Source organism: Arachis duranensis, chromosome 5, assembly GCF_000817695.3.
Source record: "Arachis duranensis cultivar V14167 chromosome 5, aradu.V14167.gnm2.J7QH, whole genome shotgun sequence".
Classification (NCBI taxonomy): domain Eukaryota; kingdom Viridiplantae; phylum Streptophyta; class Magnoliopsida; order Fabales; family Fabaceae; genus Arachis; species Arachis duranensis.
The window spans coordinates 100,826,354-100,840,321 of record NC_029776.3 but is presented as its reverse complement, the minus strand read 5'-3'; the positions used below and the strand labels follow the sequence as shown (position 1 = coordinate 100,840,321).

The 13,968-nt window shown below is 34.8% G+C and overlaps 1 protein-coding gene across 3 annotated transcripts; it reads right to left on the bottom strand.

Annotated features, from left to right (window-relative positions):
- Positions 1-305: 305 nt before the first annotated feature.
- On the bottom strand, positions 306-13,647 carry LOC107491322 (small RNA degrading nuclease 5). 3 transcript variants are annotated; one of them, XM_016112167.3, is made up of 16 exons: positions 13,140-13,647; positions 12,550-12,603; positions 11,303-11,460; positions 10,728-10,784; positions 10,580-10,645; positions 9,011-9,141; positions 8,811-8,923; positions 7,792-7,920; positions 5,931-6,001; positions 4,683-4,742; positions 4,374-4,429; positions 3,561-3,621; positions 3,160-3,427; positions 2,305-2,486; positions 1,886-2,178; positions 306-661 (listed from the first exon to the last, which is right to left on the bottom strand). In XM_016112167.3, the coding sequence occupies exons 3-16, from the start codon at positions 11,411-11,413 to the stop codon at positions 538-540; spliced, it is 1,722 nt and encodes a 573-aa protein (XP_015967653.1). In that variant the 5' UTR covers positions 11,414-11,460; positions 12,550-12,603; positions 13,140-13,647; the 3' UTR covers positions 306-537. The 3 variants fall into 3 exon arrangements, with proteins under 3 accessions (XP_015967653.1, XP_015967652.1, XP_052117914.1); XM_016112166.3 differs by having other exon boundaries at positions 12,524-12,603; positions 13,140-13,646; XM_052261954.1 differs by lacking the exons at positions 12,550-12,603; positions 13,140-13,647 and adding an exon at positions 12,354-12,491.
- Between the last annotated feature and the right edge of the window lie 321 nt (positions 13,648-13,968).

Here is a 13,968-nt window from a genome sequence, read left to right as displayed (position 1 = left end):
TTAGAATATTTTTGTCAACGTATTTCGATTTTTATTAGGTTAACTTCTTTTATATATTGAGATCCAACAATTCTATGTTTTATTTTTATTTCCCGGTTTCTATTTTTTATTTTCTCTTTTTTAAAACTTAAAAAACAAAAGATATGCAAAATAAAAAAATGTTTTTCATAATTATTTTCTACTTTGATCATTTCCATAAATCAAACAAACACTAGAGATTTTCAAAGTATTTTCTTCAAGAAGAAATTATATATTTGGTAAACAAGAATTTCTATGCTCTTAAAATTACAAAGAAAAGCTGCATATTTACCATCAAGGAACCAAAATAAATAGAAGTGACTATATTTTGAAATGCGGGAGCAAATGTATATTTGAATCATTTGCATAACCAGGGTTCCCTTTTTTGCCTCGACGAGGTTAAGACATCATGCAATAAACTTGCCTAAACAATATTTTACATTTTCCATTTTCCATTTGACTATCTGAATGTGGGAATTCACAAATTATCAAGAATAATCAGTATTGTATTACTTCTACTTAGTGCTTTACACCTACAAAACACAAAGCTACTTCAGCTCGCGCCTGAACCTCTTCCAGAATTTCCACAAGCTTGTCTCGACCAAAGTTACTCTCACCCTGCTCAACCAGCATTTTCCTCAGCCTTCAAAGAAAAAGAACGATGAATTAACCATCAACTAACATGTCCAAATCACATATATTAGTTGCACAGCACTTGGAAGTACCAATCCACTATGTTTGTTCCCTCTCTGCTTAGCTGTTTTCTCATTCTCAAACCGCAAGACATATCCTCACTACTGAGATAAACCATCATTTTAGCCCCCCAAATGATTTAATTTTTGAAGATCATCTCAATGACAATGCACCATTTTTTCTTTCTTCATAAGTAGTAAATAACCACATTTGATCAATTCTTTTATGACAAGATTTAGATAATAACAAGGTTATAAAAACAGGACTGGTCATGAATCCGTAAATTTATAAGTTCAAAATAATATATCATTTAACTGCTTCAACAGGTTTTGACCGATTCACTGACCACCAATTTTTTAGCATGCAGCAGACTAGCCAGGTGATCAGCTCCCAAATATTCCGATCAAATCAGCTTTGGCTGGTCTAATCCAATTCTTAGAATCCTAGATAACTATTAAGAAGGTGATACAAAAAATTGAACCAAAATTTATTTTTTAGACTCATTCCATTTTTCTTTGAATATTTGGGCTTTTGTGTAAATAAAAATTGCCAAAATTAATCCCCTTAAGTATAAACTCACTAAATTTGCAGGATTAGAAAATCTATTTTTTCTAAACAAATTAGCAAAGAACTGGCTTGAAATCAGGAGCCAAGATGTCATTTCTTTTTTGGGGGGTTGATTTGTCAAAAAATGAATCTTCAGAGGGTTTTAAATAATAGTTTACTCTAAAATTTTCAAGTCATAAATGTCCAATATTTAGTTCTCTAATATAACAAAAGTCTGAATAACATTATATATATATGATGCAACATAATGTGATAAAAAAGAAAGTAGAACAAAATTCTATAGATATGATAAAAACATTCTATCATATACATTATATATTTCAGACATATCCTTTTATAGAAAAAATAATTTATTTCCGGCATATCTAGACACAAACTTGCAAAGTCCCATATCCGGACACCAAGTAGAAGAAATTATATATCTGAAACTATAACAATGCTGTATCATTGCAGGGTCAAACATTTATTTCCTCCCATGGCCATTGTAATAGTTCAATCAATATAGCATTCTTTTATTTATTTATTGAGAGAAGGGGGTTGGGGGAGAAGAAGAAGAAGAAGAAGAAGCAGCAGCAGCAGAAGAAAGAAAGAAAAAAGGCATCAATACCTGCGAACAACTGCTGTGTCTCCATGACCGGTGCAAATTATCAACATAGCATTTGTTGGCAAGGATGTATACACAGAACGAATTCTGGCATCCATGCGTGCCAGAATTTCCTTCAGTTCGGCAGGTGCACTCATCTTCCCTTTACCATTGTCACGATTCTTCTGACATGTAAATAATGCCATCATCTCTGCAAGTCTTATATTCAAGTCCTCTGAATCTTCAGCTTGTTTCTGTAAGTATGATTGTAACTCTGAAAACTGAGTCCATATAAAGTGTACCTTTTCATTCTTCACCTGACAAAAAAAGGCATAAAGAAAACGCTAGGTATATCCAGACTAAAAAAGTAAAATAAAATGAAGCTGCAAGTATAATTTTAACAAGGAGAACAGTTGCAGATATAGATGGGTATAACCATCTACCTCCTTGTTGGTCTTTGCAAGTGCTTCATCATCAGAGGTCACTGGAATTGCATGAGTAGACTCAGAGGCATATCGTCTTACAATGGATATATCATCAATCAAGGAAGATATTTTGCCAGACTCGCTCAAAACAGAGAGGAGCTTTTTACGCATAAATGATGGAGGGGAACCAAAGTCGGGACCTGGTTGAAAAGTTAAGCAAATAAAGCCTGTCACAAGTCATACAATATAGCAAGCCAGCACACTCTAGTTCAAAATTTGAACACAGACAAATAATAACACAAACAAATCTGTCCATCACATATGTCTGTCAAATATGAAGCTTATTTACGAGCCTGATAAGACATACAAATGATAATAATTCTTTGTGAAAGGTAACTTGTTCAAATAGATCAACCAAACAGTAAGAACAGTATGGGCATGATTGAGATACAACCTGAGTTGGGAACTCAGGGTTAGCCTATAATAATTAAAAATATAAGTGGAAGATACAAAACTCATCCATTAATCTCAACACATTTTTTATTATAAAGGACAAATAAGCTACTAAACATATTTTGTGTAGACACATTTTTTGTTGAGACACCTATACGTATTTAATTTTGGTTAAGGACTTGTTTGTCTCTATGAAAAATGGTCAGAAATCTAGTTATCCTTTACTTTCTTTTTATTTTATTTTTGATAAAAAGAATAATTTCATTAAGAAGAGAGGGGCAAGAAAAAATAGAGGATAAGAGTTCTCTACACAAAATTAAAACAAACAGAAGACCTATCTATAAAGCATAGCTTTCCAATCTCTCAACACTTATCTATACAAGTTCAATAATCAATGCAGCAAAAGAAAGAAATACTTGCCATTTCTGATCTTTAATAGTGCCAATTCCATGGTTGCTCTAGCATCTTCAACACTGTCATGTCCACTTGCCAAATTCTGTATTTCCCTTGAAAGAAATCTTTTAGCAAGATGCCGCAGAGCAGTTTTATAAGAAGCTCCTCGTGGATTTTTGTATAACACCGCTGTGTCAATTATCAAGTCATGTGATATCTTCAATGCCAGTAAATCATTTTCCAAAGAATGTCCAACAAGGAAGGTCTCTTTGTAAACCAGTTCTAGAAATTCTTTCTGCAATGGGACATATGAAACAAATCAGGAAAACATATTTTCGGCTTAAAGAATCAGCATGCTTACAAAATTTTATTCCTACTAAAAAACAAGTTAAATTAAATTAAATTGAAGAGAATTCAAGTCACGCAACCTGAATATCTCTCAGCGTTGTCGTCACCCCATCTAACATCTCGTATGTTATTCCACTAAATCTGCACATGATAAATAAAACTATCACTTCCAGTTGACAATTTCAATTGAAGTCCAGAAAAAAGAAAAATCACCCTTCTTTTTAACTTTATACCAGGCTGTATTTTTCTTTTCATATTATTTTTTACATTAATACCTACTTTTGGGTCTTTTTTTTTTTCCTTTTAAAATTACTCATAGATTATGCTAAAGGATCCCACTCTGTTTTGGGGTTTCTAACCTTAGTAACAACATAATATTCTGAACCATATGTAACCATTTTAGTTCTCTACAAGATTACAAAAGATTATAAGAATTGATAGATAACTGGTGAATGTCAATTCCCCACATCACTCCCACCAGAAGAAACAGGAATTCAAATACTAGGTCACTTTTGAACCATACTCAATTATTCAATTAAAGTTATAAATTTTGGATATGGAAGTGAGAGAAACATATTGTACAAAAAACAATTTGCTACAATGATTGATAAAAAAGGAAACGAGGAAGAATATATTATTTTTAACAGAGCAGCATACGAGATGGATCAACTGGCGATAGGGGAGGGTGTCCTTTGGTGCCAAGTTCAATTCTGAGCCATGCAATTTTTGAGAATTCAGAAATTTAATGCCTCAAATTGGCCCATCAATTTGACCAGTTCAATTGCAAGACTGGTCCAAAGGGAGCTCAACTTCATTTATTTGTTTCAAAATAATCAAATAATATATAATTAACCATTCTAGGCAGGTTGACTGAGAGAACAAACAAGAGCTACCTTGTGTTGTAATCAACGATATCATTTGATGGCTTAACCAATTTATCTATCACAACCTGGAAAGATAGGAGTAATAATATTAGGAAACAGGCCTATCTGTGCAAGTAAGTACTTATAATTCTAATCAGTTGACTTAATCAGTAAAACAGGATATGAATAATTGTGACTAGGGGAATTTATTCTTGTCTAATCCCCTTTATATGGTGATGGCGGTGTGGGGACGGGTGGGCATCAGGGTAGTGGTGGTAGTAGTAGTAGCAGCACCAGCAGCAATTAAAATAATATTAAAAAAAAGCCTGGTTAATATACCTGTCCATTGATATTCACTAGAGTAACTCTTGTCAGCTCAAAACCCTCCGTTGTTATGCACTGTCAGGAAAAATAATAATAAACAAATAAGACCAACTGTCCATAATCAAATACGTATTAGGGACAAGCAAAGTTACAGAAATGTTATAACCACTTTAATTTGCCTAGGTATAGATTGGGAACTTCCAAAATTTCAAATTTCCATTAAAACTTAGTTAATATGGTTTTCAGTTATCTCCAATCCAATGCCACGATATACTAGTGTGAAGTTTCCTCGTAAGTGAGAAAACCCCAAGTGTGGCAATGGCCAATCCCAGTCAATGATGCAACTGTGAATTGAGAAGAATCATAACATAACTAAATTCAAATGCTTGGGAGCTTATCATTCTCTCATACTACATGTCCAGATTTAATGAGGTTCCAAAATTTCAAGCTCCTTTGTAACAACCAGTGTGAAGATAACGGAAAAAAAAAAAACAATGGAACAGTCATAGAAGAGGGGAAATAGATAGAAATAGTGACAAAAGGGGAAAATGGATTGGATTCAGTAAGAATTCACCCTCCCCACTTAGTATATTATTTGACAGAAAAAAGGAAAGGAGAAAATAACAATTGCAAAGGGATTTGAGAGCCCTGCCTCTCTCCTAACCTGAATCTATCCTCCAAATTCTCAATGCTCTCCCTCATTCACACTCACTCCGTTAAATCCCCTCTCTCCTATCTCACCACTAACAGAAGCATAATGGGATCGCACAACCTTCCCACTATCCTTGCAATGTGGCGATTCTGTTAGATCAGTGGGCCCCTCCTTCCTCTCACTCTTTTTCCTTCAGCTATAGCTAAAGGGAAGAAGGGGTATTTTCCCTCTTCTAGTAATGGGGCCCTAAGAAGGTTCTCCTTCCTCTGTTACACCTCCAGGATATGTAACATTCTTCAAGTAAAAAAACAATATCAATCTGTTCTGCAAAGTGGGAAATTGAAAGAAATTTTATTTGACATCCCACTACCTAATTAACAACTTAAAACCCTAGCAGAGTAACACTGAAAATCTCCCATAAGCACAGAAAGCTCCTTCCTACTTAAATCCAAGTAATTCATTTAATCTTTTGATAGAAGAGTATTATTGAGAGAATAAACAACAGGGACTGATATAATACTCTTTCATAAAAGTCAGCCATATAAATATGACAATGTAGCTAGAATACAGGAAAGCAATATCACTTCCTTTTCCCACACTGATAGACTTACCATCTCACAATCAAGCGCTAAGATCTCATGAAAAGAAGATCCCGACGGAGCTGGCAAAGTAGAAAGAAAACCTGTACCATACAAGTATGCAATAAGCATATCATTGCCAATCTTTTTTTTTTTAAAAAAGAGAGAAATAAATGTACAGTAAAATTGCATAGGTGAGTTCTTGCTTTCAATAGAACCATAGATACCCCAGCAACACTATATATATGCAGTTATAACTTATACGGAGATAAATACATAACAACTTTTCGAGAAAACAAGAAACGGTAATAATGACTGCTCAATGGAAGCTTTAATAGATTAAACTTTAACAGAACGCACTAGTAACGTTCATCATGTCATTTCTAACCATTTTTCATATCAATGGAAGCTTTGGATAAACTTCAAAAAAACAAATATGTTCTTGTATGAGCACAAGTTAACCAACTCATTCTTGTGTGTAAGATCAAGAAAGACGTGGTGAGCTTGTAATCAGTCAAGAATATATATATATGACTGCTCAATGTATATGAAGCCACACAGATTAAACTTTAACAGAACGCACTAGTAACATTCATCGTGTCATTTCTAACCATTTTCCATAGCAATGGAAGCTTTGGATAAACTTCAAAAAAACAAATAGGTTCTTGTATGAGCACAAGTTAACCAACTCATTCTTGTGTGTAAGATCAAGAAAGACGTGGTGAGCTTGTAATCAGTCAAGAATATCATATATATATATACACACCAATTCCTACATGCAATACAGTTAAATACTTTCTGATTCTGATTTTTAAGAAGGGTAGATTACCAAAATAGTAATGGAAGGACTATATCGCTGACAAAAATTTGCCAAAACTCACCCAAAAGATATAGTGACCAAAATGCCCAACCATCAAGTGACTGAGCAAGCCCATTTCCAATAAAGGAAGACACTAACCTGGCAAACGTTTAGTGTTGAGATGGCAAGCATGGCTATGACATGGTATCAAGTTTTAAATAATTAGAAAAAAACTGCCCCCATATTCTTATTCTTTATAATTTGGAAAGCACACCAACAGTTGGTTTGTTCACTCCAAAGCCTCTACGTCAACAACAAAGTCAACAATCCACATTGACTCCTCCAGGCTCCAAACCACCACCACGGATACCAACACCACAACCACTAGCCTCTCCAACAACCACCACCACCACTGCCATCCACTCCTCCAACCCACCACTATCGATGGCGAGGTGATAGAGGCAACAGAACCAGAGGTGGTGATGATGGAGATTGAAGGGTTCTCCATGTGAACATTGTTGCTGTCAAGTGTCAACAAAGAAAGAGTATGTCGAGAAGCAATGCAGCATCTTTCCGGCAAAGGGTTCTAAAGAGGAGGTGGTCAGGGTAGTGTTTGGAGAGGGGGTAAGGGAGAATGTGAAGAGGGAAGTGATGAAGAGGAGAATGAAGAAGGGAGCACAAACAGGTGTAAGAACAGGCTTTTAGTCAATACCTGATTCTACAGGCTGGTCTGGTCAGGTTCTCAATCACATTTACCATGTCATCATCCATGTTTTACCACATCAGTGTTTTCCATGAACAAAATGGGCTCCCTTGACGGTTAGTCATTTTTGTCAAACTAATACTATCTTCTGTTTGGGGGGGAAAGGGGGGTCTTGTCCTTTCTATGTTTCAAATTTATTTGTGTCAACGATATAATTTTTGGGGTTACCATTTTGGTAGTTTACCCTTTTAAGAAACTATCCAAAGTGTTTGCAAAAGTTTAAGACTATCTAATTTCTTTCAAAGATATGTTTCTTATAATATATGTGAAACAACTTGGGCCATGACCATGAGATAACATATTGGTAGCACTGAACAAAAATAAAAAATCACCTGGCTGATTAATGGAATACCCATTATCGTCCAGTTCTTTCTCCGTTAGCGTATAATATGTAATAGCGAAAGGTATGTCTTTCGTAAGATCCATAAATGATAAATTCTCAATACCAGGCTTGCCTCCTCCTGCATGAATATATAACATGTTTTCATATAGTGATCATATTAATATTAATCTAGCTATTAAATTACATAATTGCATTGAAATGATAGTGATTGATGCAATCATTCTTTTAACCAGCAAAAAATCATTTTAAAATTACAAAACCATAGAGATGCAAATGATCTCATAGGCGAGGAGTAGAAACACTAGAAATTCACAAATGGAAGTGAACTAAGAGATAGTTTACATTACTTTCGTCACAGATCTAGGTAACCAAAATTTGTAACAGGAAGAAATGGAAATTCAACTAAAAAGAACATAACAAAACCACGAAAAACTGACTTCTATGCCTTACTACCCTGAAGCCTCTGATGCTTGTTGACATTACAGCATTTCTAAGAAGAAAAATTTGCTTAGCACATGTACATAAATTTGCAGCTTGAAACCATGAACATGTGAAAAAACACGATACAAATTAGCAAGAGGCCACAATGGCAGGACCCAAGAATTGCCAACTTAGATAAATATAGTAAAGAAAATGATCTTTTACAGTTCCCTACCCCTTCACTAATATTAGAGGTATTAAAATTACAATCCAAAACAAACCTCTTCTAGGAAATTTGAATTGATGGCTTCATTTTTACAACTCATATCAGTCAATACTCATCAATTATACAAAAATTTCAATAGACAGGATTCCACGTTAATGCTAATTTTCTTGTACAGATAAGGGGGATTAATAAATAGGCAAAAATGCAGGGACAGATATTAACTGTTTCACAACTTCCAGCCATGATGATAATTCAGATACTTCAAATACAATGCCTAACTTTGCTTGAACAACATAAAGTAGAAAGCCTTAAATACAAGATATAATTGCTCCTGGGGAATGAAGATCTATAGGAGTAAATACCTTGTTGAGATAACAATGCAGAATTCCTCTTAACTGAACCAGTTTGATCCCTCTTTCTTTTGACCTTGCATGTTAGGAGTGCATCTATTGTCTGCATACTATCTGATACACAGCTAACGAGAAGGGAAAAATGGGAAAAGTTATGTAAGGATAAAGAAAAATTTTGAAGGAAATATAATGCAAATACATTTCCAACATACCTAAGAGCTAGGACTGGCCTTGGTTTCCCACAGTACTTTAAACTGGGAAGCATTTTAGACTGTGACAGAAACAAAGCTGCATCCAAACCTGGCATATAGAGCGTAACCACTTTGGGAATAAGAGGCTTATTCTGCAAATTGTGAAACTGCTGCATCAGTAACACTAGCAAAATACAAAAGAGATATGCCATACAGACTTAAATTACGGATTATTGCAAATTTTTTTTATAAAGAGACAAAAGTGATCAATTAATTTTTTAATAGAAGATGCGTTGGCTAAGAACCTTTTCCTACTAATGATGACAACTCCACATAATGCACAAGTTTGGGAAAAAAATGTTTATAGTAATACTGAAATACAGATTACTAGTTGGTAGAAATAAAGAGAATTTCCTACTAGCCGACTGCCGACCCCACCTAGTAGGATAAGGCTTTGTTGTTGTTGTAGTTGTTGTATCTCACCATATCAAATAATATCTCCTGTAAGTTATTTATGTTCCAAGATTGGTGCATATATCTATGTGCTCAAAATTGACAGGGAGTATCAGAAATTAGCAAAGAATCATATCATATCAAATAGTATCAAATATGATCTCTAAGGACTAGCATTGATATTTATAATTTATCATTATTCTCTGATTTTATTTCCTTGTTAATATTATGGTTTTACAATTATTATAAATAGAGGGTAGTACCAGCCAGTATTCCTCTCATGTAATACATAACAGAAGTGCAGTATATTCTTTCTCTCGTTTGCTGAGTTACTCTTTACTCTATTGTTTTCCTGGTTAATCATGTATTTTAATGCAAGTCATATGGAACAAAGGCTTGAATAGAATTTTTCAGAATCCATCAAAATGATATTAAGCACAATGCTATCTCACTAGAATTTGAACTACTCTAATGCTTTTCTTGTAAATCTCACAATCACTGATTCAAATCATTTCTAAACAGAAACAGATTTTGCTTGGACAAAATAATTAGGATATCTAAACCCTGAAGCTCAAAACTATTGTCTGGACAGTTGTTAACTAGATTACTACTAATGAGAAATGACATGCTTTAAAAACAGAGGCCCCTTATTGCTTTGTCCCCTAATAATAATATGTATGGCATGGTTTATATTCCAAATTGGGGGCCTATCTTTTTTGCATTGCCCAAAGGCAAGATCTCTTTGGATCAAGGATTTCAGCATATTTGGATAATTTGGCCTTTGTTCCATTAAGTTAAATTAGTTTCTAACCATTCTCCTAATATGATCCTTATACAAAATATAATGCCTATCTTCTTGTTCCCAATAAGAAACCACATTAAATCATTAAGAGAATCAAAGTTTGCTTAAGAGTTGTTAGTTATATTCAGTAATCAGTAGCTATAAACTCACAAGGGTCTACCCAAACCCCTGCCCCTAGACAAACAGACAAAGAGACAGACAGAGAAAGTGCTAAACAATCTTGATGAAAAGTCTGAAATACATGATGTAATAAACAATCAGTACAGAATTTATTTGCTCATATTCTACTCGACATTTACTGAAACTAGAAAAGGAAAACAGAAGATGGTTTGAACCTTTATAAAAACCCAAGATGGCATAAATCCTTCCCCAAGCACCCAAGTTATTAGTCCTTGAATATCCTGTTGTATAACACCAATCATAGTCATTATATAATTATTAACAATACAAACATCAACTTACATATAGCTCGCAACAACCTACATTGAGATTTAGTGTTGAATTATCTTCTGGTGACTTGAAAACAACATCTGCCTTGCCCTGCAAAAGTGCAACACATTAAACAAGTGCTGTTAACCAATATATAAATGAAATAAAAGCCTATGAAGAAGTAAACAACCAAAGAACCACAAGGAAAAGTTTTGGGCAGGAAGCTCAGACCTCAACACTATTAAGCATCAATCAATGAAAATGCTACCATTCAAGACATTATGATAGTCAATATCATCGCATGCAATGAAGCATTTTCACAATGAACTAATACTGCATAACATATGATATCATGGAAAAACATACTAGTGACTAACAACAAATTGAAACTCACCCAACCAGAACAAGAAACATAGAAAATTATCCGTTTATCGCTCAATTTTGAATCAAACAGAATCCAAGATCAACTCATAAACCAAGGTTCCGAAAAATGTTAGAAAGCATCTATAATAAACAATTTTGCTTTAATACAGTCTAAAATGTACAAGAAAGAAATTACCAGAAGGACATAATAGGGGGAGGACAAAGAGGAGTGTCGCGAAGAATGAAAACATAAAGAGAAAACTTACTTCGGGCCCATAGACATCGTAGAATTTGCTACTACATTTCCCGTTAGCTGTAGAATCATCTTCCTTGTTATGAAGGGATTTACTTTTCTCCCCCGACCCCAAGGATTTCATTCTATTTCTCAGTTTCTTCCGGCTACTATTTTGGAATCCAGAGACAGCTATAAAAAAAGGGGTGTGATCAGAAAAGATAGAGTTGAAATCAGTACAGCATTATAAGGGATGTACATCCAGAAATTGAGTTTAGGTTATTAAACCAAACTGATTTAAGATGATCAAACCAATCACAAATCAGTTTTAAGAAATAAACCAGATCAAAAAATGTGAACCGGTTTCATATCATAATAAGCAAAAAACATGTTTAAAAATAGTTTCACATCTGGAACTGGTTTTTGACAACCGGTTTTAGTGTAAAGTTTAAACTCAATAAGAATTCTTTACTGCAAAGTAATCTTAAGCTCAACCAGACCAATAATTTAATAGAGATAAGAGATTCAAAAGAAAGAACAACACTAAAATAATTCACAAGAAGCTTTCCACAAGCACATAGATTTCACACCCATTCACTAATAAGAAAATATTTTTAAAAAAAAAAGAAAAAAAAAAGAAAATTCACATAGTGATCCTCAAGAGAAATTGAAGCTGGGCCCACCAATTAAGCAACATAAACAATATGAGAATTAGAATGATAAACAATCTAGTAGAAGAAAGGACCTTTAAATCCATAATTAAGTTATGTTGAATGAGAGAAAAAGAAACAGCATAATCTATCTTGAATTTTTTATGTTTTCTATCAGCAAGGAAATGGAGCTACCATCCAAAGGCACGGCTGACATGAACTTGATGCTGTTTTCAGCATGTTTTCAATCAAGCGTAACTAGAAGAGATCATTCAAAACAATATCATATTGGAGAGACTAATCTAAAAAGTGTGTTTCCAATCAGTAGGAATGATGTTATTTTTAAGGGTCTTTTCAAAAAATTTTAAAAACCAATCTCCTCAGCTATATGACCCTTTGCACCATGTTATATAAGAAGAACCAGCACTTACTCACATGCAATAGTCACTTGTTATTTTGTTGCTACCGACAAATGTAAATTGTTTTAGGAAAGATAAGGACCTAACCACTTTCCTTCTCTGGTTTAATGAATGAATTACACTATAAGGCATGGCAGGGAACAAACAGCAAGAACCTCCAAAGCATACAGATGAATAAAAGGAAACCTGATATGATTTCCTGGACTGATCACCTTTCTCTCATCACCAGACTTTAATTCGGCCGGATACCAATACAGTCACCCTTCCTGCAAATAACAAAGCAAAAACAATGAAATTCAAATTCCTCAACCAGAAAACATCAGAGAGATTGAAAAGAGAGAACAAAATCCCCTCACGTCTTATAAAAGAGGACACTAGGCTCAACACCAGAACAAGATGGAATAAGGTGTTCATCGATAACAGTCATCATAGAGTGCAGATATGAAACAACTCAGATGCAACTTTGTTCATATACTTCTTAATCACATATGTAGCAACTATCAATACCTGAAGTTCAATGAGAAACTAATTTTTATTCCTAATGTCAATTGTGTGCGCTACACAAATCAATTGCAAGTTGTAACACTCTTTTAATAAAATCCTATGTTAAACTCTAAACCATAAAACTATATTAAGTGGGGTGCCACATTACTTAACGTTCCTAATCTCATTAAATAGTAGATGGAAACAAAGAGATTTATAGTTTAAGACAAAGAAGGATGGAAGAAGAGAGATTCATAACACTGAAAAGTTGAAACAGGGGAAAGAAAAAAGGAACAGGAAGAGACGAACAGAAACGAACCAGAGAGAAACAGGGAACCAGTGGCAAGGAGCGGCGCCGAGCAGAGACGGCGAGCAGCGGCTTCGGTTCTTGTTCGACAGAACGGCAGAGAGAATGCAAGAGAGGGAAGACGGAGAAAGAGGAAGTGGAGTCGGACGGTGGTGCCAGGCGCGCCGCCGATGGTTATTCCGGCATCATCGCAGCAGTGCAGCGCAGAGAGGAAGAGGAAGAGGAAGCGACAGACGAAATTTTTGGGTCGGCGAGGAAGGAACACGCTGTTTTTCTGAGCGAATGATGGTGAGGAAGCTCAGGAGCTGATATGTTGCATTTAGGGTTTTAAATTATACCAAAATAACCCTCAACTTTTAAAAGAACTAGAGGAAATCCACCATTCGTATAACGAGGGCCATGCGGCCATGGCGCTGCTGCAATTGGGGTTGCTGTGGTGGCTAGGACTGGGCACAACTCGATTTGGCTCGAAGATCCGACTCGGACCCAGAGTATTTGGGTCAAAATTGGCTCAGCGTAATTTATATCGGGTAAAATCCGAATGCAAAAATAGTAAAATGCTACTTGGTCTATCAAATAAAAACCAAGCAAGAATTAAAAGCTCAATCATCCGGTCAGGCAGAAATTTATTAAACAACACTTTTAGGTAGCGTTTGGTGGAGAGACAGAGACGGAAAGACTGATACTGAGACTAAGAGACAGAGATTGAAATAAATCCCAATATTCTGTTTGGTGTAAAATGGGAGACAGTAATTGAAACAAAAATGAAACTCTAATTTAATTTGTACAAAGGGTAAAATTGGAATTAATTAATTGAAATGAAAGTATTTTAGGTATAAAA

Bases quoted from the DNA above. Each gene is read 5' to 3' on its own strand.
- LOC107491322 (XM_016112167.3), bottom strand. From the start codon at position 11,413: ATGAAATCCTTGGGGTCGGGGGAGAAAAGTAAATCCCTTCATAACAAG. The intron at 10,785-11,302 runs GTAAGTTTTCTC...GCACTTTTGCAG, and splicing joins ACGATGTCTATGGGCCCGAA to GGCAAGGCAGATGTTGTTTT. The intron at 3,622-4,373 runs GTAGCTCTTGTT...TATCATGTGCAG, and splicing joins ATCGTTGATTACAACACAAG to ATTTAGTGGAATAACATACG.